This window comes from Micromys minutus (assembly GCF_963924665.1).
Source record: "Micromys minutus genome assembly, chromosome: 10".
NCBI classification, from domain to species: Eukaryota; Metazoa; Chordata; class Mammalia; order Rodentia; family Muridae; genus Micromys; species Micromys minutus.
In genome coordinates, this window is record NC_137979.1 from 41139716 (window position 1) to 41163796 (window position 24081).

Here is a 24081-nt window from a genome sequence, read left to right on the forward strand (position 1 = left end):
GGTCAGTTGTCGCCTTTTCTTTTCTTTGTACTCCCCGGGTGACAAATATCCGTGCCTGCTTGTGGGGGTGGTCATTAGTCTGGGTAGCTTTGCTGCTGTGCTCTACTTGCAGCCTGTGTGAACCAAGTTCCACATCTTAAGTGCTTATGGATTTGCTTTCTTGTTTTCTAACTCATAAACTCAAAGAATCTGATTTGTTCAGATTTCTCTTTTGTACATGATTTGAAATGAAGATTCATAGACAATAACTAGTTAGTATCTAAGTAATTATAAAAAAGTACTTAAATCATAATTCAGATTTAGGCAAGAAGAATGGAAATAGTTTCTTCTGTGTGGTTCTTTTTATTCATAGGCCAGCTCACATTTAATTTTTAACACTCAGAAATTAGTTTTATTGTATAGTCTAAAACTAGGTACTTGGTCATTTATTTTCTTTCCTAACTTATTTGTTTTTCAGACAAGACATGTAGCCTAGGCTGGCCTTGAACCCCACAGGAACAGTCTCCTCAGTGCTGGGGTTACATACAGTTCTCTGCTCGGTTCTTTACTGATGTATAAAATTGAGGAACGGTCAATTTTGTATATGTTAGCACATAAAAGAGTTGTATACAAGTCTATGTATATTTAGGATATAAGGAAACTAAAACTTGTAGGTTTGAAAATATGTATAATATTAGTATAAGACTAGTATTAAGGACTGGCTTAGGCTCTGCTGGAGAAGTGTTGCCATGCAGCGGCTAAGACATTGGAGTCACTTGGTCCCATGCATGCAGCCTTTGGGGCCTTTGGCAATTTGTTTAATCTCTTAGGTTCCTTCTCTTAAGGTATTTACCTCAGTGACTGATTTTAAAAATAAATCGTTATTATTTTGTACTTCATCACAGTTGCAGAAGAGATGGTCCATTACATAAGGAAATCAACTTCATGGTCATTTGTGTATTTCACATTCTTAATAGAAGTGACTTTTAATCGTACTCCTGCTGGTTACTATTATATAAAGTCTTAGAACCTCATTTTTTCTATTCTAAAATCTGGAAAAGCAGTCCTATTTCCTGGTTGGTTAGATCAGGTAAAGTACACTAATTATCTGGCTCAGTACCTGTGAGTATAGCCAAGAGGCTATTTGAAATACATATTTTCAAAAATCATTTATACACATAAACTGGTATTTAACTTACCAACTAAAATCAATATATAGAAAGAAATAAAACTGCTAGCTAGAGAATATAACAAAGATTCCAATACTTGCCAACTTTGCTTCTGTTGGGGGAGTAAAATGGCTGGACAGTGACAGCAGGTGTTTCCGTTTAGGGATTTAAATCTGCCACTTTGTATTTTTCTACAGGCTCTCCATTTTTGGTTAACTTTTCTGTGACTTATTGAAGTGTTTAATACATACAATACCAAACATGCACAACAACAAAGTTCAAGACTAGTATTAGCCTTTCAAGAACTCTTGAGAGTAGAATACTGTCAGACTTACATAAGTGCACATCTGGCCTCCATCAGTTATCTAATTGATCAATCCACACAGAAAGAAGCAAACGGTGATGCTAGTTTTCTAGATCTGGAACAGAGAAACCTGAGGCATATTTGACCCATTTGACCCCTTCCCAGAGATCTGTTTCTTTCAAAAAGTGATAAAAGCAAAATAGAGAGTTGGGAATTTTCCTTGTATTTTGGAGTATAGATGGAATAGGAAAGGAAAACTTGTGTTTAAGGAAGACTTGGCTTCAGCTGTTTAAAGCATGTTCAGTCTTCCATATGTGTAGAAAGGAGTTCATATGGGAAGATGATTACAGTGACTGGCTTGTAACTCAGGAAATCTGTGCTATCTTCCTACTTTTATATTAGATATACTCTGATTAAATTCCTACATGCTTTTTCTTTAAGGTTTGTTAGAAAATAATGTCAAATAGTTGTTTGGGAATCTCTGTTCCCAAAATATGTTTTCCAAAATTGAGACTAGGCGCCAGGCTAGGAACATTTTATTCTGTTAATCAAAGAGAAACAAAACACTTGCTATCTTTTAACATGAGAAGAGAGGATTGGAGTTTAAGAACAAAGAAGCAATAAAAAAAAATGCACTTTAAAGGGCTAATAAGTCTCAAGAAGCAACAAGTTCTGTTGCCTGGAAGTACAAACATTAATATGTAGTAAACTATCAGGGGGAAAAGTCCTTCTCTTGTCATTGACTTGTAAAATAGCTGACTAATGTTTATCTTGTTTCAAAATTGGACTTATTTATTTATTGTTGGAGTGTGAATGTGGAGGTCAGAAGACAACCTGTAGGAGTTGGTTTTCTCCTGCCACATGGGTCCTTAGAGCTTGAACTCCAGTTGTCTGTCGTGGTGACAATTGCCTGTATCCACTGAGTCATCCCACTAGCCTTCTTTTTAATTTTTTGAAGACAGGATCTAATGTAAAACAGGCTGGTCTCTAATTTGCTTTGTAGTACAAGGATGACCTTGAGCTCCTGATCCTCCTCCTGTCTTCATCTCCTACATGCTGGGACTATAGGTGTGCACCCTTATTCCCAGTAAGGAGAGACTTGGAAAAGAGCTGCTGACAGCAGTTTTCTCATCTGTACTCTGCCTAAAAGAACTAATGCAGCATGATTTGTAGAAAACCAGAACTTCCATTAAAAAAACTTTAGAATTTTCACTATTTGAATAGTGTCCCTGTTTCAAAGAGTATATTCATTTTTCTCTAGGCAGACAAAGCCTACCCTAAAAACACTGTAACTTGAGGAAGTGGGAGAACTAGGAAGAGGGACTGGGGAGGCTGCCTTTGCTTGTTCCTCATGACCGCTCACCTACAGTTAAAACTCAGCAGCTCTTCTGCATGTTCACCAGACCAGACACCACCAGCTTCCCGGCAGAGGCAGCTGTGGCAATGCATGCCTTTAGTCCCAACACACAGCAGGCTAAGGCAGGACGGTCTCCAGCTTAGGGTCACAGCAAGCTAAGTTCTAAGACCTCGTCTCTGAACAACTCCAAACTAGCCAGCCAAAACCAGTGTCTAATAGTGTTTCCACACTTTTTTGGGGTTGACCCTGACCTTGTTCTCCCCCTGCCTCATTTTTCAAAGAGCTGGGATTATTCTACTCACAGCCAAGGCTTCTAATTTACAATCGTGACAAATAGAAAACTAAATGTTTCATTTTTTTTCTCCCCTCTTCAAATAGAAAAGAACGCCCTATATCATTAGGGATTTTTCCTCTACCTGCTGGAGATGGATTGCTTACACCTGACACTCAGAAAGGAGGTGAGACCCCAGGATCAGAGCAATGGAAATTTCAAGAATTAAGTCAACCTCGGTCTCATACCAGCCTAAAGGTAAGCTTTATTTACCAGTACATTTTATAAGCATTCTTACTTTAATAGAAGTTGCAGAAAACCAAAGGATAATGTAAGAGTTTAGGCTGCTCAGAAAGTTACTGGGTGAAAATGCTTGTCATCAACCCCGCCAGTCTCCATCCTCTGGACCTATGTTATAGAAGAGAGGACCAATTCCCGAATATCCTCTGACCTCTACACCATGGCTGTAGTCACACCTCATTCTACTATACACAAATAAGGAAATAAATCTAAATTTAAAAAGTAGTTTATATATATTTTAGTTTGAAAATTATTTTAAAAACAAATAAATTGAGATGAGCTCTTCCCAGGGATGTATGTTTTTGCTAGTTAATTTTAAGTTTCATGGGAAAACAAAACCAAATACCATTATATCTTTACCTTAGTTAAGGTTATTGTTGCTATGATGAAACACCAGCTTGGGACAAAAGGGTTTATTTGGCTTATGCAGCACTGTTCATAATCGAAAGAAACTGGGGCAGGAACTGATACAGAGGCCACGGTAGGGTGTTGCTTACTGTCTTGCTCCACTTGGCTTGCTCAGCCTGCTTTCTTATAGAACCCAGGAACCACCCACAAGGGGCTGGGCCCTCCTGCATCAATCACTAATTAAGAAATTGCACTACAGGATTACCGACAGCCCAATCTTAATGGAAGCATTTTCTCAATTTAGGTTCTTTCCTTTCTGATGACTTTAACTTTGTCAAGTTGATATAAAACTAGCCAATACAATCTTGCTTAGTAGTCTAATGACAAGGAATTTTTTTTAAATATTTAGTTTGTTTAATATAAATATAGAATTTAGGATCCAGTGACATGTGGAACTAATTGGAATTTTGTTTGTTTGTGTTTGTTTTTTTATTTTGTTTTTTGGGTGCTGAGGATCAACTTGGGGTCTTGTTATTGTTACTACTTTCGGGAACCCTATATTCAGAAATTCTAACTTTATTTACTTTTAGTATTACTGTTGTTGGTTGGGTACATTTGTGGAAGTCAGGAAACAACTTTTGTGAGTTGTTCTTCTTCTGTAGGTTCTAGGAATAGAATTCAGGTAGCCAGGCTTGTGCTGAAAGTGCTTCTGCCTACTGAGCCATCTTACCAATCCTTAGCTCTGGGCCATGAGTATGATGAGCAAGAACTCTGTTACTGAGATAAATTCGTTTTTAGTTTGAAGTAGTGTATCAATAAATTGCTCAGGCCAGCTTTGAACTCACATAGCTGTAGTTCAAGCTGGCTTCAAACTTTTGATGATCTTCTTTCCTCAGCCTCAGAGTAGCTTATAAATATACACCATCTTGCCTGATTTATGTCTTTTTAATTATCAATTTTTTATATATGTCTGTACCTGCTTGTTACCTGTATGTACCACCTGAATGCAGTGCCTGTGGAGGCTAGACGAGGGCACTGAATTCCCTGAAGAGCATCACTTGATTATATTATTAATTTCACTCAGGGTCTCACTATGAAGCCCAGATAGACCTTGACTCAAGGTAGTTCTCCTGCCTCAGCCTTTCATGTGCTAGGATTGCAGGTGTACTCAGCATGCTCGATTATAATTGCACTTGAAAGACAGTGCATTTTTCCTTCCTTAAAACTACTTTATGAAAGTGATAGATAAAATGCATTCTGCTTAGCCCAAAAGGCTTGGTGTTAATTCATTAAAGAATATTTTTTTAATATTTATTTTATTTATATGAGTATATTGTAGCTGTCTTCAGACACACCAGAAGAGGGCATCAGATCCCATTACAGATGGTTGTGAGCCACCATGTGGTTTCTAAGAATTGAACTGAGGACCTCTGGAAGAGCAGTCAGTGAGTGCTTAGCCATCTCTCTAGCCCAAAGAATTTATTTTGATCTAGAAATATTTAGTAAATAATTGATAAATGTAATTAATAAGGTACTCTAAGAAGAGATATGTTAATAATACTCAAAAACTATTTTAAAGTTAGTCATGGTTGCATGCAACTATAATTCTATTAGGAAGGCTGAAGCAGGTTTGCAATTAATGTAGTGTAGGCTCCATGTTAAGTATCATAACCACTTATGCTACTGAGTAAGATCCTATCTCAACTCCAGAGAGACAAGGGGAGAGGAAGAGAGAACTGTCATTTAACTCACCCTGGGCAACATAGACCTTACCCAAAGAAACAAACACATAAACATTTAAGTTATCTTCTATATCTTATAAAATAGAATATTTATAAAGGGACTATTGATTATTAAAATGAAAGCCAGCCAGTCACAGGGAGCATACCCTTAGTCCAATCTCAGCATTCTGTAGTAGACAGACAGATCTCTATGAGTCTGAAGTCAGCCTGTTCTACATAGTGAGTTTCAGGACAGAGAGAGCCACATAGTGAGACCATGTCTCAAACAAATAAACTTAAAAAGCCCTAGTATGTTATAAAATGTACTGAATCATTAAACAAACAGGTTGCCTGTTTATTTATATAGAGAAGAATAAATTCTTTCTTCCAATTTACTATGTAGTCAAGGATGACCTTGAACTTCTCATGTGAGTCCACCTCCTGAGTGCTAGAGTTATAGTAGGCATGTGTGAATACACCTACTAATATGGTGCTAGGAATTGAACAAAGCCTTTATTAACACTAGGGAAGCACTCTGCCAACTGAACTGCAGCCTCAGTTCCTTACATGTTTTCTTACCTTTTTTTCCCTATAATATATATCACTATCTAAGTACCTGTTTATCTTCTAAAAGATTAAGCCATTTATTTATTTACTTTATGTCTCTCTGCGAGAACATAATTACAGGGAATTTGTGTAGTGTTGTATTACTACTATTTAGGAAAGTGATCAGCAAAACTGTAGGAACTCAGCACTTGCTTTGTTGTTGTTGAGGCAGGGTCACATTATATATCCCAGTTTGGTGTTACACTTGTAATCTCCTGCCTCAACCTCCTAAGTGCTAGGATTATAGACCTGTACCACCATACTCAGAATTTTTTTTAAATGAACTGCTTGATCTTTATGTGTGTTTGTGAGTATATGCCACCTGTGTGCAGATGCTCAAGGAGGCCAGGAGAGGCCATCAGATAACCTGGAGCTGAAGTTACAGGTGTGTGCTAATTGGATGTGGGTGTTGAGAACTAAACTAGGATCCTCTGGAAGAGCATTAATGTGTTTCTCCAGGTCCAAATTATTTGTTTAAATCTTTGAGCCTTCTGAGATAATATGAATGATCTTTCAGCTGTAGATGGTAGAGATATTCAGCACCTTTCCATTGATTTTTTTTACATGTCCTTAAAGCAGTAGGAGTCACTATTTGAAAATTCTCAAAAGTATCTTAGACATTAGGTTTGCCTGTCCCACTTCCTGAATAACTTGTCAGTGGTGATGTCACTATGAAGTACTTGTTTTCTATTCTGTATCCACACTGACTTTTTAAAAATGTACTTTTAGGTTTAGATCTTCCAAAATACCTCTCTCAGTTGCTCACTTCCTTTGTTCCCTTTTCTAAAACAAACTTAAGTAGGAAGGATACTTATATCAAAAATGTATACCATATGGCAGCCATGGTTTAATTGCTATCCAGACTAAACGTAAGGGAAGATTAGCATAGTTCTTTTATTTAATCCAGTAAAAAGCTATGACAAGACTTTGTTGGCAAGTTATAAACCAATTAAGAAATGATTGATAATGAAGGTTTTGTCTACTCTAGAAATACAAAGATAACACTACTCCCCAAAGAGTTTATAAAGCAAAATCCAGTGTGTTTCTTCATGTATGGAAAGGCTCAGCAGGTAACAGTTTTCAGGAACAAGGTGGTACATTGTAGAATATAAAGTCCATTTTGTAAGTTATGCCTGCTTATTAAAATCCATGTTATTACTCACCTAAGTCCTTGCAATCAACCAGATGCCTTTCTCTAACTTTGTCAAAAACTGTGCGTGTGTGCACATGCACATGGGTGTGTGCACATGTTTATGTGCTAGATGTCACTGGTGCACACCACTTACTGTTCCCAACTTTTTACAACTCTCATTTTTCCTGAGAACTTTGATAAAGACCTAGTTATGTTTAGGGTATGGTTTGACTTCAGTATGAAAAGAAAAATCAAAGGTCATGATATAAGTGATTTTAATTTCCTCACATAACTTTTTTTGAAGTAAAATTAATATGAGAATATTCCATGAGAAAAATTGCATGATGAGTTTTAAACAATGTTATAGGAAGAAATAGAAAACTTTGGTGCAAGAATGCTACAAAGGAGATTTGCTGATAATGGTAAAGCTGTGAGTCGTCTTTTTTGATTTGTTGAAAATTTCCTGGTGTAAGAGATCTGTTAGCAGTGATGTTACAAGAATTGCAAGGGTTTCTGAGAGTGATGCACCTGAAAATTGTTCAAACCTTTTCTTTACATATTTTCTAGTACAGTTTTTCATAGATAGACAAGTAAATAAATAATAGAATTTCAAGTATTGTGAATTTCTTATGTGCCATTAAGAAAGCAAAATAAAACTGGGGTATTGTGGCGCTTGCCTTTGATCCTAGCACTCGGGGCAGAGGCCGATGGGTCTCTGTGAGTTTAAGGCCAGGTTGATTGTAGAGGGTTTGACTCCAGCCAGAGCTATACAGTAAGGACCTTGCCTTTAAAAGATCCCAGGACTCAGGAGGCAGAGAGACTGGTGAATCACTGTGAATATGAGGCTACCTGATCTTATGAGGGAGTTCGAGGACTACCATATAGAAGTCTCTGAGAAAAGTAAACAAAAAGCAAAGTGAGGGTCAGGAAGATGGACTGTCATGTAAGGGCACCTTCCACCAGACCTGACAGTGGGAGAAACCGGAGACCCATGTAGTACAGAAGAGAATGGAGTCCTCCTGCAAACTGTCTTCCGAATGCTAAATTCATGTATTTGCCAGACATGTGCCCCCCCTACACCCACATACAGAGAGAGAGAGAGAGAGAGAGAGAGAGAGAGGCAAGAGAGGAGAGAGAGAGGAGAGAGAGAGGAAAAACAAAGAAAGCAGAGAAACTTGAGCATGATACATGCAGATATATCCAACTATGCAGATGTTACTGTGACATCTTCAGTATGATTAATATGTGACAACCATGATAAATAGTAGACAAGGTAAGCCAGAGAATAATTTGTAAGTAAGTAAAGATGCTGTTTTGGAGTAACTGTGAGAATGGCAAGTGGAAATATTTTTCAAGAGTAGTTTTGTAAGGAGTTCAATAGCAGCACCCAGGCTCTGTATTGAGGCCACACTTGGGGATACTTGAGGAGCATAGAGGAGCAGTTTCTCTTCATCCTGTTCCTCTCATACCTTCCTAAGAGCACTAACATACCTTTGGTTGAGCTGGCTCCAAACATCCCCCACTTTGCAAGTCCAGTGGGAAAGAAGGTCTCAGTCCTTACCTTACCTCTTTTCATCATTTCCCAGGCTTAATGCATTCAGATTCATGAAAGGCTTCCGTCTATTGGCAGGCAGGATGGCCTCATCTCCCACTTGCTCTTTCTTCTCTGATGGTTTTGCTTCTTTTTAGTTCTCTAAATCCTGGATTACCAATACTTAAACCTCTGCACTTCTAATATACTTGGTTCAAGTTTCATGTGTGTACATGTTGTCTGAACATTGGTGTTCACAAGTTTATTTCCAGCCATGACTCCTTTCCTGAACTCTAGGCTTCTGTATCCAATTGCAATTCTTCCAGATTTCTCTGCATGGGAGTTTTTGCCCTGCTTTAGTTACACACAAGCATGCCCTTTCAAGATCAATCCCAGGCACTAGAGTTTACATGAAGCCGTACTCTTGATTCTTTCCTTATTCCCCTGCCTCTCCAGGGTCTTGGCTCTGTCTGGCCCTGAGTTCTCGGTCCTACTTCAGTACCCTCCACACCATTGCTGACACTGGATAAACATCCTCAAATCAAAATTTAAAGACCAGTTAAAGAAGGAAATAAAGACATTTTGTATTTTATCATTAACTGAAATCTCTTACTGTAGAACTTGAAATGCTAAAAATAAACCAAATGGGTAAAGCTGTCCTTCCTTCTTTCCTTCCTTCCTTCCTTTTTTTCTTTTTCTTCTTCTTTTTTAATGTGCCAAATATGAGAATGTTCAAATTTAAGTGAGAGTCCCTCACCCCAAATGGTTCTAGGTTTGAACCAGGCTCTCATCTATATTAAGCAAATGCTTTACCACTGACCTATATCTCAAACCCAAGGTCAGCTTTTCAACTAACTGAATGGTATTATGACCAAATAAAGGAGGACTATAGCGGAGCACTGTTTTATCTTGCCTTCCTTCCTCTGTACAGGTCAGACTTACAGTCACTACAGGGGGCAGAGCAGGCAGACTTAGATCTTCTTAGTGGTGATAGTCTGGTATAGTGTCACAGCTGCAGCAGCATAAGGGATATCCTGCTACAGGGCAGCCTGACTTGCATGCCAATTCCTAAAACAGTAACAAATGCCTACCCAAGTAGAGATAGCAGACATGGGTGTCTGAGCCTTAGTCAGTGAGGAGAACATGGAGGAAGGCCAATTTGGAAATGTATAGGTGTAGATTCAGGGAGTTTGAGTTGCAGAGCTAATAATAGGAATACATGTGACTTATAAAAGGAGAATAGCTTATTCAAGAAAGGTATTGTGGTGACAGGAGTAGAAAAAAGGATGGAGGTGGAGATGGCAGGGGAGAAGGAGAAGCAAACCTGAAAGACGAGTTTTATTTTGTGCTAAGAAAACTTCAGCAGATTTGACAGACAAAAGAGAAAAATGGATACACCAGAACCCTAGCAAATGGGCAGGGAAGGGAGTCACATTCTCAGTTGCAGTTCCAGCCTAGGTTTTGCTGTTTATAAGCAATGCTGTAGTGAGTAGCCAACCAGGTCTAAAAATGAGCATGAAAAGTCTGTGACTAGGATAATAAACATATTTGTTTATAACTGTCCCTGTGTGTATGTATTTGTTCCCAGAAAAGTATCTGGGGTAGTATTTGAATAGTATTCTGGGCTGTTGATTGTTAGCAGGATATGACTTTTAGAACTGAAAAAAACAATTTTAAGTAATTAAAAGAACTGGATAGTACCTACTTAGTAATTTTTTGAAGAGTCCTTTATAAAATTATGATGTGAATACTATAGAACCACTGCAGGATGCTCCTGTTGGCAGGTTCTGGTATGTAAAGGCAGGAATCAGTGTGTGCTGCATTCTTCAGGGGATGTGCTTAGCATACAGAGACAAAAACTAAACAGAGCCAGCATTCTTGCTGAGAGTTTTCCGTTCTCCTCTGTGTGTGGTAAAGTTCAGGAATTGTTCCTGTTTCCTTGGTCTTTATAAGTAGTCGATCTCAATAGTTAAGCCTCTGCACCATATTTCTGATGTCTTTTCCTCCAAGGAAATAAAATATTAAGTTTTAAAATAGCAAAGTTTTGGTGATTTTATACTATAGCAGAAATTAAAAATAAAAATGGAATTTTAACAGAAAAATGGATTGTATATTTCAATTCTATATTTTTCTTGTTTGTGACAGAATATAAGAAATTTGTCCTATACTTGCAGTTTTTGTCTGTACATTTCCCCCCACGCATGTACCCTCATTTGATAGATTCAGAAAACAAACCAGTCTGTGATGGTGTGAAATCATAAGAGGATAGACTTGGTCTTGTCACTCATTTTAAACTTTTGGGGAAAAGAAGATAGGATTATTTCTTTGTGGAAATTTGTTTCCTTTTGTTTTGGAGACAGGTCTCACTCTAGTTCAGGCTGGTCTAGAACTCACTGTGTATCCTAGGCTGAGCTTGAATTTAAAGCAGCCCTCCTATCAACGTAAGATACCAGGGCTGGCTTTTGTTGCACATTCATTGTGTTGTTTGTTGCCGAGATGCTTACATATGGTGAGAATTAAAATTAATAAAAACCCAAATAACAAACATCATTTGAAAATGTGTTTAAAGCATATCTATATATCTATATAGATACCTTCTTTTAAAGTTATTTACACAAAGGTATTTATTAAATACTTACTGATACTTAAATGTTCAAATAAACTTTCAGAATAAGGAAAAAGTAAGGACCTTGCCTCAGCCCCCTGAGTAGCTAGAATTACAAGCTGTGTCATCACAAGACAGACCTTAGCCACCAGTGCATATGGTGTGTGTGTTTAAGATAAGTGATCTAGATTTTTTTTTTTGCAGCTTGCAATTTTTCATTTAACACTACTTTAATTTAATTTAATATGCATGAAAGCTTAGCCTACTCATATGTAAGTCTACTGTCAGTGTGCCTGGTGACTGCAGAGGTCAGAAGAGAATGATACTGGATCTTATGAAACTGGAGTTATAGACTATGCTATCATGTGGATGCTGGGAACCAAACTCTGGTCCTCTGGAAGAGCACCCAGGTCTCTTAATAACTGGACCGTTTGTGTTTTGTTTGTTTTCCTTTTTTAGTTGAATATTCTCTGTATTTACATTTCAAATGTTATCCCCTTTCCCCTCTCCTAACCTCCCTTTTGTTTGAACCATTTGTTAATAGTGTTTATCATTTAGGAGTTTTATTGAGTTGCTCTGGCCAGTCTGTAATTGGCTATGCACATTAGGTTGACCTTGAACTCAGATAGATCTGCTCAATTCTGCCTCATAAGTGCTGGGATTAAAGGTGTGTACCACCACACCTAGCCACCTTTATACTTAGGTAGGGAGAACACTTCTCCCCTCCTTTTTAAAAATGGGTGTAGAAATAATTATTATGCATTTATATTCCCGAATGAAAGATACACACACATAGCCTTTATATTTTAATATGCCTTCAGCAGCTCAATAGCTGGACCACTGCCTAACTTCCATATGGTTAATCCCAAATTATTATAGATTATGTTCTATCTTGGCTGCTCTAGACCCAGTTGGGCAGCCCTCTGAGTCATACTTTCTCAACTCCTTCACATGGTGGCTATACCTCTCTGTCCTGCACTCTTTCTTTTTTTTCCCTTACAACTTTATTTTTTTATAAAGAGATACATGTACAATGAGGGGGCTTTGCCCCAGGGTCTTTGCAAAGGTGCACACTGGTCATTGGACGCTCCGTGCGGCTGAGCAGAGAGCCTGGCCCTCTGTTAGGAAACCCCTACTCCTAATGCCCAACCCTCCCAAGGCAGCTTCTCCCAGGCCACCCTGAGGAAGTCCTTGAAGTCACCTCGGTCCACTTTGCTACAGGTGGGTTCAGGAGCCAGGTGTAGCTATTCCATGAATGAATCTGCTCAGACTTCAGCACCTGTGCGATGTGGGAGTGCCACTTCGATCTCTAGCGAGTTGTTTGCCTTCACATCTGTAGTGGGCTTTTTGTTCATTTGTTATTTTTTGACATAGGGTCTCTAGCTCAGTCTGGCCTTAAACTAGCAGCCATCTTATTGTTGCCTCCAATTGCTGGGACTATAAGACATGCATCGCACCACTATTCCTGGCTTTGTGGAGTCTCAGAGAAGTTAACATCCCAAGAAAGACTTTCTACTCAGGAAGTATAGTGCAAGTATTGTCCTTATGGGCCTGGGAGAACTCCCTCACTCTACCCCCCAGAACAGAGATAAAAGTGTGCAGGGAACTTGGGTGGCCTCTGTGTTCAGATAGGGATCACCATAGGGCCACATCACCTTCCCCCACAGAAAACCAGGAGCTTGGCTTTTGCATGTGAGAAATAGGCATTTTTAAGCACTTGCCTTCCATCAGCATCAACCCCAGCTGGCAATGGGATTGGGAGAGGCCTCTTGGCTTTAGCTTGAGCAAAGAGTATACCAGTGATTGACATGTCACTTCATGACCCTAGAGCCCAAACACATCTCCCTCTCCCCAATTTACTCTTCTCACCCCATGTAGAGACTAGAAGTCCCCCTGCCCTTTTTGCCCAAGGACCCTCAGTAGTTTTGAAATGGTAGCATCTGGGAATGGGGAGAATTTCCCCTAGCATACCTGAGGGTGAGTGCTTGGAATGGTTGGGTGGAGACAGCCCTGGGGCAGGGAAGATGGTCTCTCCACTGTAGAAAGTAGAGTAGGATCATGGTCAGACAATTTGAGGCATCAAGTGAACTCGTCCAAATCACCCAGGAAGATTTCAGATGCAAAGTAAAGGTGGGAAATGAAACAGACCCATGAATAATCAAGTCAAAGTGATGTTGCACACAATGCAGAGAAATGCAGAAAGAAGGGGGAGGGTTAATGTATTAAATGTGCTATTGAGAAGTTAATTTTATTAAAAGTATTATTACTTAAAAAAAGATACATGTAGAGATTTTTAAAAGCATTTTGGCATAAAACTATATGAATATATTTTTGTCAGTGCTTGATTTTTTTTAAAGGTTTGATAGTATGCATTGAAATCTTACTAGTTACCATAATCATAAAGTACATGTAAAACAAAATGTAACATGGAAATAGTCAAAGTTTTTTTGGTGTGTATAGATTAAACATAATGATTTTAACTACCAAAAATTGCTACAAGGCTATCTTCTTAGCCCTTGAGTTATTAATGATTTAAGGTCTAGGTGTACCCCACTCTGAGTGGGCGCCATACACTTGCTGGGTTTTTTTGTTTGTTTGTTTTCCTAAGAAGGACTGGGGTTTCTACTTTTTGGCCTTTCTTTTTTTGAGCTTCATATGATCTATGAGTTGTTTCTTGGGTATTCAGAGCTTTCTGGGGGCTAATATCCATATATATATGCAGGCTAGTGACTGCATATTATGTCTGTTCTTTTGTGGTTGGGTTACCTCACTCAGGATGATATTCTCCAGATGTATCCATTTTCCTAGGAATTCCATAAAGTCATTGTTTCTGATAGCTGAGTAGTACTCCATTGTGTAAATGTACCACAATTTTTGTATCCATTCATCTACTGAAGGACATCTGGGTTCTTTCCAGCTTCTGGCTATTATAAATAGGGCTGCTGTGAACATGGTGGATGTCCTGCACTCTTCTTAGGCATCTCTCTTCTCTCCACACTCTCTGGGCGTCCCAAGTCTTAAATCCCACTTCTGTCTGTCCTCCCCAGCTATTGGCTGTTGACATCTTCATTTACTAATTAGAACCAATTGCAGCAGGTTCCCAGAAGCTAAGTGCAGATCTTCTCATGTAAACAGTTTTGGGGGGGGGGGAACATAATTAGCATCTGTAGTGCAAGCAGCTACAAATGGATGGATATATGAGATGTGTATGTTTTTGTATGTATGAGTGCAAGAGTGTGTATACTACAGCATGAGAGTTAGGTTGTTTGTCAGTCCTTGACTTCTAGCCTGCTTGGGGCAGAGTCTGTTGTTGTTCACTGCTGGTCTTCAAGTTTCTGGGCATCCTTGTCTGCTTCAGGAGCACTGGAATTACAGACATGTACTGCCTCACCTGGATCCTCACATTTGCATGCTGAGCACTTTATCCAGTGAACTGGATTTCTATCCCTGGTTACTCTGTTTTCTTGTTGGTGAATATGCTTCACATTTCCCTCTCCCTCTGTTGCTGAACACCCCAATTGGCTCCACAGCCATTAAGAAGAGTGCTGCAGTAGACACAGGTACAAATGTCTCTGTGCGTCATCTTGGAAATGCTTGTGCATATACCATGAATGGAATAGTTGACTTATATGGTAGATGATTTTCTGTTTTAGAAATCTCCTCCTGAGTTTTACAGTAGCTGGGCTAGTCTGCATTCCTACCAGTGGGACATAAGGGGTCCTTTTGTTCACATTCTCTCCAGCCTTTGATATTTGTTTTCTTAATGATTGTCATGCAAACAGAAATAAGATGAATTCTCAATTAGTTTCTGTTGTGGTTCTATTTTTTAATTACATTAATTTTTTTCTTTTATTTGAGACAGTGTTATGTGCCCCTGGCTGTCCGGAATTTATTGGGTAGACCTGATTGCCTCAAAACTCAAATTTGCTTGCCTCTGCCCTACTGGAAATAAAGATCTATACCATCTAGGTGGCCTCAATGAGTTTTGCTTTGCATTTTTCTAATACTTAGTAATTTTCTACAAGGCTTTATATTTTTAAAAATTTATTTATTATGTATAATGTATTCTGCCTGCATGTATGTCTACATGTCAGAAGAGGACACCAGATCTTGTTATAGGTGGTAATAAGAAACCTTGCAGTTGCTGGGAATTGAACCCAGGACCTTTGGAAGAACAGCCAGTCAACCATCTCTTCAGTCAAAGCTTAATATTTTTAATAAAATTTTGCCAATTTTTATATTTTCAGGAGAGAAGAATAAAACACACACAAATATTCAGTACGGATTTATGTGGGGTTTTTTTGTATCAATCATTTGTTTTCTAGTGTGAAAATTAAATGTAGGGGATGACAATTATGGATAATTAATACAAATACTGTAAATATCCATACCAGCTCTTTTTTTTTTTTTTTTTTTTTTTTTTTGGTGACTAGTTCTCATGTAGCCCAGCCTTAAACTCCCTATGTGACAGAGACTGTCCTTGAACTCTTGATTCTCTTTCTTCACCTTCCAAATGTTAGGATTATAGATAGATATTGCACACCTAGCTAAGAATTAAAGCAGGATTTTGATAAATTTCCAAGTGTATTTTAAGTTCAAGGTTACTTTAAGTTGAAGAGAGTCCTCATTTGCTTTTTTTGTTTGTATTTTTTGTTTGAGAAGGAAAATTATAGATAGAATAAATAGAAAAAAGACACCCTTTGCTCCTTGGTGTTAATTAACAATTTCAGTAATGATGAGGGAATAGCACACATTCTCAAGTGTGCCCTATTGGAATATTTGTGTGTTAGATGTTCATGTGACAGTATAGATGTCAGGAAGGTTTCTACTGTTATAGAAATAGTAAAGGCGCTGTCATAGCATTTCATCAAAAAGGTCACAGGCAAATGAGGTAGTTGAGCAGGTAAGAGTGTGGCTGTAGGCTTGATAACCCTCAGTTCAGTCCCCAGAGCCCACAGAAAGGACCTGCAGTTCCAGCAGTTAGTTCCACATTAGAGAGGAGAGTTGTTTGGAAGCGTGGGGTCCAGCTGACCAGAAGTATACAGCGCAGCACCAGAGACACCTAGACCCCTGCCTTAACAGGGCGACGCAAAGCCATCATAGAAGCTGTCCTCTGGCAAAGAGAAAATAAGAGGCAAGATCCTAATCCATTATCATGTAGAATATCATTACTTCAGTATATCATAAAACTTAATTTTAACAGTAGTGGGTTATTTAGTTTAGTTTGTTTTGGCTTTTTAAGATAGGGTTTCTCTGTATGGCCCTGGGAGTCTTGGAACTCTCTCTGTAGACCAGGCTTCTCTTGAATTTAGAGAGATCCACCTGCCTCTGTCTCTCAAGTGCTGGACTTAAAGGTGTGCACCATCAATGCCTGGCTATTTTTGTTTTTTCAGATAAGTCAGTGTCTTTCACATTAAAAAAAAAATGTGTCTGTCTGTGTGTGTGTGTGTGTATACACACATGGAGAGTCAGAGGCAACTTTCAGGAGTTGGTTCTTTCCTTCTACCATGTGGTCCTAGGACTGAAACTCAGATTTTCAGACTTGGCAGCAAGCACCTTTTCTTGGTAAACTATTCCACCTTAGAAAAGGACTCACTGTGTTCCGAGGTTGGACCAGAAATCACCATGAAGCTCAAATCAACATTCAGTCTTCAGTCTTCTTGCCTTAGCTTTCCAGAGCTGAGATCACAGGCAAGAGCCTCATTTTAAATACAGAAAGTAATAGATAGAAATAAAGCCTAAGAAGTAGTATATAAACCAAAAATAGAGATTTGTTAACACCAAGTAAATACATATTTTTCTTCTTTTATAATCTTTCCCTCTACCCAGGTCAGCCATAGCCCTGAACCTCTGAAGCCTGTAGAACAGGAGGTGAGAATGGTGATTCAGAACATTTTGCAAAAAGTAAAGAGAAGAGATTAACTATTGGTTACTTTCTCAAACGGCTATTCTCCAGATATCACATGCTCTATTTGGAAGATTATTGATGTTACTCTCTGAAATACAGAAGAAAGTAATTTACAGTGGTTGCCAGGGCTTTACTGTGACTATAATTTGCTCCTCCTTCAGAGCAAGCATTTTGAAACTTAAAACTGTAAGTGCATTCTGTGAAAAATTCAGTCTGTTTCCATTTATCCAACTCTGGGTAAGAAATTTTGCACACATTCTTTGCCTAGAGCAGAGGATACATAGCTTGTATAGCCTTGGGGACAACCAGGATGTCATTTTTACCAAGGGCTACTTGCCTGGATTAATAGTTTTCTCCAGTTCTACCTAGGGCCCATTTCAACTTTGTTCCCAGAAGAACTGTGAAGAGTCAGTTGCATGTCAGACTTGAATGCTAAATACTCAGAAGACTGCCCATGGACTAGGTTAGGAGTCAGGTCCATAAAAGCCTCAACATTGAAGTGCTACAGGGTGGTCTTTCAGAAATATCCTGGAGGTTAGGCCATTCCTATATTTTCTTAATCACCTAAATTTATACCAGGTATATTTTACCTAAGTCTAAAGTTTTCATGCTCCTTTGAGTCACAGACTCTTGTTACAAAAACCTCTTTCCTTAAAAAAAAAAAGAAAATCATATACTCTCAGAACCTTGTCACTGTGTACTGTAGTGTTGTGAACCAAAAGAGTCTGTACCAGTCTCTTTCAAGACCAAGTTTTATTTGGGGAGAAAATAACATCAGCATAAAATTACAAGATGATATGTCTTATAGCTGGGGGTTTTACATGGGGCTGGTTATTTGTTTGCTTTCATCTGGTTTAAAAGTTTTAAATCTAAAAAGCAGATAGATTGGGGAGATAGCTGGTGGAGATTTGTAATTCTAGTGCTAGGGAGCTGTAGCAGATAGATTCATCCTTAGGGCTCATCAGCCAGCTAGACCAGCTTATTTGATGTGTACCAGACCAATGAGCTATGCTGTCTTTAAGAAAGCAAAAACTTAAGGACAACCGCATACTTTATATTTGTAGCATCGAGACAAGGATTCTTTCTGTAGTTCAAACTAATCTTAGGCTCATTACCATCCTGCCTCAGCTTTCTAGTATGAGCCACCATCCCAACTTCCATGTTTAAGTATGTGATTTTATGTATATTGTTAGGTATATTCATATTAATATAAAACATCTCAGAATTTTGTCTTGCCAATCTAAAGCTCCAGGGTTAGACATGGTAGCTCTACTGTGATTCCAGCACTCCATGAGGCAGAGGCAGGAGGCTCTCTGCTGCATCAGACTTTGCATTATAGGTTTCTCATTTAAGTACTAAAGTCCAAGGAAAATGGGCTCCTTTGGATCTGTTTCCCCCCACAGTTAGAGCAAAGGCCTTATGGGAGCTCATGCTGCATCTCTGAGATCCAGCTGACAGAAAAGTAAAGCCCACACAGTGAGCTAATTTAAAGAATGTAAAATATTCTTATATGGCAAAAGTATGAAGTGGAAGTTACAGATCTCAAGTTATTGTGTAGCCCAGGGCAACTCTGAGGCACGGTTTTCTTCTAAGGTGGTTTAATTCATTATTCTCCTGTACCCTGACATGTTGTACTCCTTTCTTTTAGGTTTGCCTCTTCCTAGTTCTTTGATTCCATGCTTTCAGGTGCACAAATGTATTTAGGAGATAGATTTTTGCTGAACTGTTTATATTGTGAACTCTTTACTTATTAAACAGAGAAATCTTAGGATGAAAATAACCAAACGTTTGGGCTAGAGTGATGGATAAGAGGAAAAAAAATCTAATTCGTCTTCTTGATTTTTTTTTTCCAAATAACTTGACAGATGTAATCTTTTTTCTCTGTACAGATGAACTTAGTGACGACTTCTAGAGCACTAATTCTCAATCTGTTGGTCATGACCCCTTTGGGGTCAAATGACTCACAGGAGTCACATATCAGATATTCTTCATATCAGATATTTATTTTACAATTTACACCATTAGTAGCAACATTATAGTTATGAAGTATCAATGAAGATAATGTTATGACTGGGGTCACCACAACCTGAGGAACTGTATTAGAGGATCACAGCATTAGGAAGTTGAGAACCACTGCTGTAGAGCTTTTTGAATCTACAGTCTTAATTGGTTTGAGGGTCTAATGGATTAGGAACATAGATTATTGCATTTTAAAGGTGTATTATATTTTAAATCTTTAACATAAGATAAGCAGATATTTTATTTTTGAATGGAATGTACATCAAAGCAAAGATAAAAACTTCACGCTGAAATGATGGTAGTTCCTATTTTTTGTGTTGTGTCTTAGTTTGGGTTTCTATTGCTGTGAAGAGACACCATGACCAAAACCACTCTTATAAAGGCAACCATCTAACTGGGGCTGGCTCACAGTTTCAGAGTTCAGTCCATTTTCATCATAGCATGAAACATGGCAGTGTGCAGACAGGCATAGTGGTGGACAAAGAGCTGAAAATTCTACATACATCTTCATCCACAGGCAGCAGAAGGAGACTGTTTCTTCTGCAGTCAGCAGGAGGAAGATGTTTTCAGCACTGGGCAAAGCTTGAGCATAGGACCCCAAAGCCCACCCCCACAGTGATATACTCCCTTCAACAAGGTCACACCTATTCAAACAAGAACATACTTCCTAATAGTGTCATTCTTTGTGGGCCAAGCATTCAAACACAGGAAAGTATGAGGGTCAAACGTGTTCAAATGACAACATGCTGTATCTGGATCCAGACACATGACAGCTAGTTTTCCTGACTCCCTCCAACCAGTTAATGTGCTTGACTTAGCAGAACTGTCAAATGCTTTCATGTCAGGTGCCAGTCACCATCCTAAGGAATTAGGAATTATTTTATTTTGGGTAGGTAGAAGGTAATGGGGAAAACTTACTTGTTTCTTTCATTTGTTTCATTGGAAATGAGTCCTGCACTTGAGTTCCGCAGAAAATGATAATAGCATGATTCAGCTAATTTTATTATATGTGATTTGTATTACACTGGGTCATATCAAACAGTTTAATAAAGTATGCATAGCCTTGAGTTACTAAGAAGTGTGAATGGCTTAAATTTGTTTAGAATTTACCCTTTCTTTCCTTTCCTTTGTCGTAAAAATAACAGTTATTAAGAAATTTGGAAAGATAACAAGGTATCATAAACATAGAAAATTATATGCTACCTTAAGTCATTCTACATGTTTTTTAAAAAAAGAAAAAACTTAGGGACGTGGTATCGTGCCCTATTCTTAGAGTAACAGCATTCTGGTGGCTGAGTTAGGAGGACTATCCCAAGTTCAAGGCCTTCCTAAGCTATATAGAATCAAGCCAGCTGTCATTATAGAGTGAATCCATGTCTCTATAAAAAAAAGAAAAAAAGAAAGAAAGAAAGAAAGAAAGAAAGAAAAATCAAAGCAATGAAAAGGACACATACACCCCCAAAATAACAAAACCAATTTTTAGACTTAACATATCTACTATTTTTTAACTTTGTTTTTGGTGTTGCTGGGAGTTGAATTGAAAATCTTATACATCTTAGGCAAGCACTCTGCTACCCAGCTACGCTCCAGCCCTACAACACAGCGCTCTCCCTCTCCTTTTCCCTCTCTCTCTACTCCCCCTCTTTGTGAGACATGTGTGGCTTAGGCCTTGAACTTAAAACAGGTTTGGTTTTTGGTTTTTGTTTTATTGGGGTTTTTTTGTTTTGTTTTGTTTTTGCCAAGGTCTCTTGAGTGATGTGATTGCAGGTGTGAGCTGCACTATACGTAGATACTCTAACACAATTTTTAAGTATTGCATAGTATTTTGTTGTATGGATTTACTAAAAATAGCTTGTTTCTCTCATTTTGGTGCACCCAAATTATGTGTGTGGTACTAGGGATTAAACCTAGGGTTTCATGTGTTTTAGGCAAGCACTGATATACACACCCCTACAAATACTTTCTATTTTTATTTCAAATTTTCTGTCTAGAAAAATCTCAGCTGGACAGTAGTGGCACATGCCTTTAACCCCAGCACTTGGGAGGCAGAGGCAGGGGAATCTGCCTCATTTTTAAGAATAAATTTCAGGCAAGCCAAGGTTACAGAGAGAGACCTTGTCTCTAAAAAGAAAATTTTTATACTTGTCTAAAAAAAGAGGATTTTTTTTCTTTAAAAAATTGTATTTATTATTATTTAGTGTACATGATGTCTGTGTGGAAGCACACACATTCCACAGTGAATATGTGGTGTTAAAAGATAACTTTGGAGTCACTGCTGTCTTTCTACATTGGCTTGGGTACTAAAGGTGGAACTCAGGTGGTCAGCCACATTTACACAGCAAGCACTGAAATCCATTAAGCCAATAGTTGTCAACCTTCTTAATGCTGTGACCCTTTAATAAAGTTTCTCATGTTGTAGTGACCCCCCAATCATAAAATTATTTTTGTTGCTACTTAATAAGTGTGATTTTGCTGCTAGTAAGAATCTTAATATAAAATGCAAGATATGTAACCCCAGAGAGGTTGTGGCCCACAGGTTGAGAACAACTGCACTAAGCCATCTTACTGGCTTAGTAGGATTTATTTACATATTATATAGTAATTTATAGATAGTCTACTATCAGTGATTTTTCTTTTATTTCTCTGACTCTTTTAATACAACTTGGGCAAATTTATTTCTTAACTCATATTTGAGGTATCTTAGAATCAATTATGTGCTTTAAAATTTCCTTCTTAATTTTTACTTGTAGGATGAACTTTCTGATATTAGTCAAGGTGGATCTAAAGCTACCACTCCAGCCTCAACAGCAAATTCAGATGTATCAGCAATTCCTCCTGATACTCCATCAAAGGAAGATAATGAAGGATTTGTAAAAGGCACAGACACACCTAATAAGTCAGAGATAAGCAAACACATAGAAGTACAAGTTGCCCAAGACACTAGGAATGTGTCTACAGGTAAGTGCCTCCATGTTCTTACTAGCAAAATATTCAGTCAACCCACATAATATGAATATGAGAAAGTATATCTCTAGAGGTGTTACCTGCTCTAAATATATAAATAGATCATCTCTTGTGTACAATTTGTAAATTAAATTTAAAAGAAGTAATGTTTACACAAAGTTTTGGAAAAAGGCCCTTAGGGTCTAAAAAGAAAGCTTAATATGATAGGCTATTGTGTTCCATCCTCTTCTGTAGGTTTGTTTGCTTATGATGGGGTCTCACTATGTTGTAGCATTGAACAAACTGGTTCTCATGCCTTAGCTAAATATCCGGGACTATAGATATATACAACCATGGCAGTACCACACATACTTTTTTTCCTTCTCTCCCTCTCTCACTCAAGATAGTATCAAGTATCATAGGCTGGACTCAAGTTCACTAAGTGAGCTTAACTCATATGTGACCTTCAACTCCTGAATCTCTTGCCTCTACCTCCCAACTTCCCATGTGCTGAGACTGCAGGCAGTAATCTATTCTGGGGAGTTAGCATCCCCCTTAAATAGGAATGAAATCAGTCCCTGTGATGTGTTGTACTGTGTCCCACAAATACAAATGAAAACACAGGTTGTGGTTACTTACTAGTTCTGGAGATTGACTGTTAACTCAGTATGAGACATTGTCTAACTTCATATTTCCTAGAACATAGCCTTGAGAGTTTCCAAAAATGTTCATTCAGTAGCTGTTTTAAAACCATAAAGGTGAGAGTTTTCATAAACACATAAAATATGCATTTATTTCATCCTATTCTACCCTTAGACTCTGCCGAAAATGAAGAAAAATCAGAAGTTCAGGCAATCATTGAATCCACTCCCGAACTGGATATGGACAAAGACCTCAGTGGCTATAAAGGTTCAAGGTACCGAAAATATCACCTTCCATGATTATCTTTCTTTTTCTCATTCTCGTTTACATTCTGATCTTCTTTATGAGTAAACAAGATCAGTTCTGTTGTGTTGAGAGAAATACTGTTAATATAATTCAGTTTTTTTTTTAATCTTAGAATCTGTGCATTGCTTGTATTTTAAATTTTGGAGGAAATTCATCTGGCACAATTAGGGATTGGACATTAGGGCGGGTGGGGATTTTGTCTCTGTTGCTGCAACAGTAGCTAATACTGCATCATTTATAAAATTCTCAAAGATCAAGGCCCTGGCTGATTTAGTTGTCCAGTGTGGGCTATTCTTTGTTTCTAAGGTAAATGCCTTCTTGCTGGATCCTTTGATGGAGAAGGTGTAGTGTCCTCTCAGGGAAGAAGGCAGAAGAACAAACTATCTCAGTGCTGTATGAGAAGTGTCTCTTCCAAAGGACCTTCCTTACCTTATCTCACAAGGGAGGAGCCCTAACCACCTTTCAACCACAGAGAGCCCACCACTTAACTGTCACCTAGCTCTGCAGGAGACATAGTCACTGGAGAGCAGATGAAGGAGGAAAGAGCCAGAACTACTTCTTGCTGCCTGAGGAAACCAAGAAGCAGAGTGGAGGAAGTAAAATTTTGAACAAACATTATTTCTTTACAAATGAGGGAGAAGAGAATATATATTCTGTTTAGAAGTACAAGAAGTACAATGATATCATTATTAGGGAATTTAGCCTCATTTTACATGGGAAGCTTGTTTAATGATAGCAGAAGAATGGCTAGGTATTGTTTTAATCAAGATTATCTGAAATATATTGAGCTTTGAGTTTTTATTGACAAATTTATTCTCAATGAATAATAATTATGAACACGTGTCATTTATTAATCCCTACTGAGTATTGAGTAGTCAGTAATGAAGTAATGATAAAATACTTGGGTCCCAGGATAAGCATAACCTCTAATAGAGTAAGA

General features: G+C 38.2%; 1 protein-coding gene across 6 annotated transcripts in view; it reads left to right on the forward strand.

Annotated features, from left to right (window-relative positions):
* The window catches only part of SPAG9 (sperm associated antigen 9), a gene marked incomplete at its 5' end in the record, with an annotated part of 120273 nt that overhangs the window by 45033 nt on the left and 51159 nt on the right, over window positions 1-24081 (forward strand). For 4 of the 6 annotated variants that reach the window (XM_080923517.1, XM_080923518.1, XM_080923519.1 and 1 more), the window contains 3 exons: window positions 3188-3338; window positions 22001-22208; window positions 23010-23109. In XM_080923517.1, the coding sequence (XP_080779643.1) occupies window positions 3188-3338; window positions 22001-22208; window positions 23010-23109 (459 nt within the window). Of the gene's footprint in view, window positions 1-3187; window positions 3339-17152; window positions 17195-22000; window positions 22209-23009; window positions 23110-24081 lie in introns of all 6 variants that reach the window. The other 2 variants (XM_080923515.1, XM_080923516.1) reach the window with 1 other exon arrangement.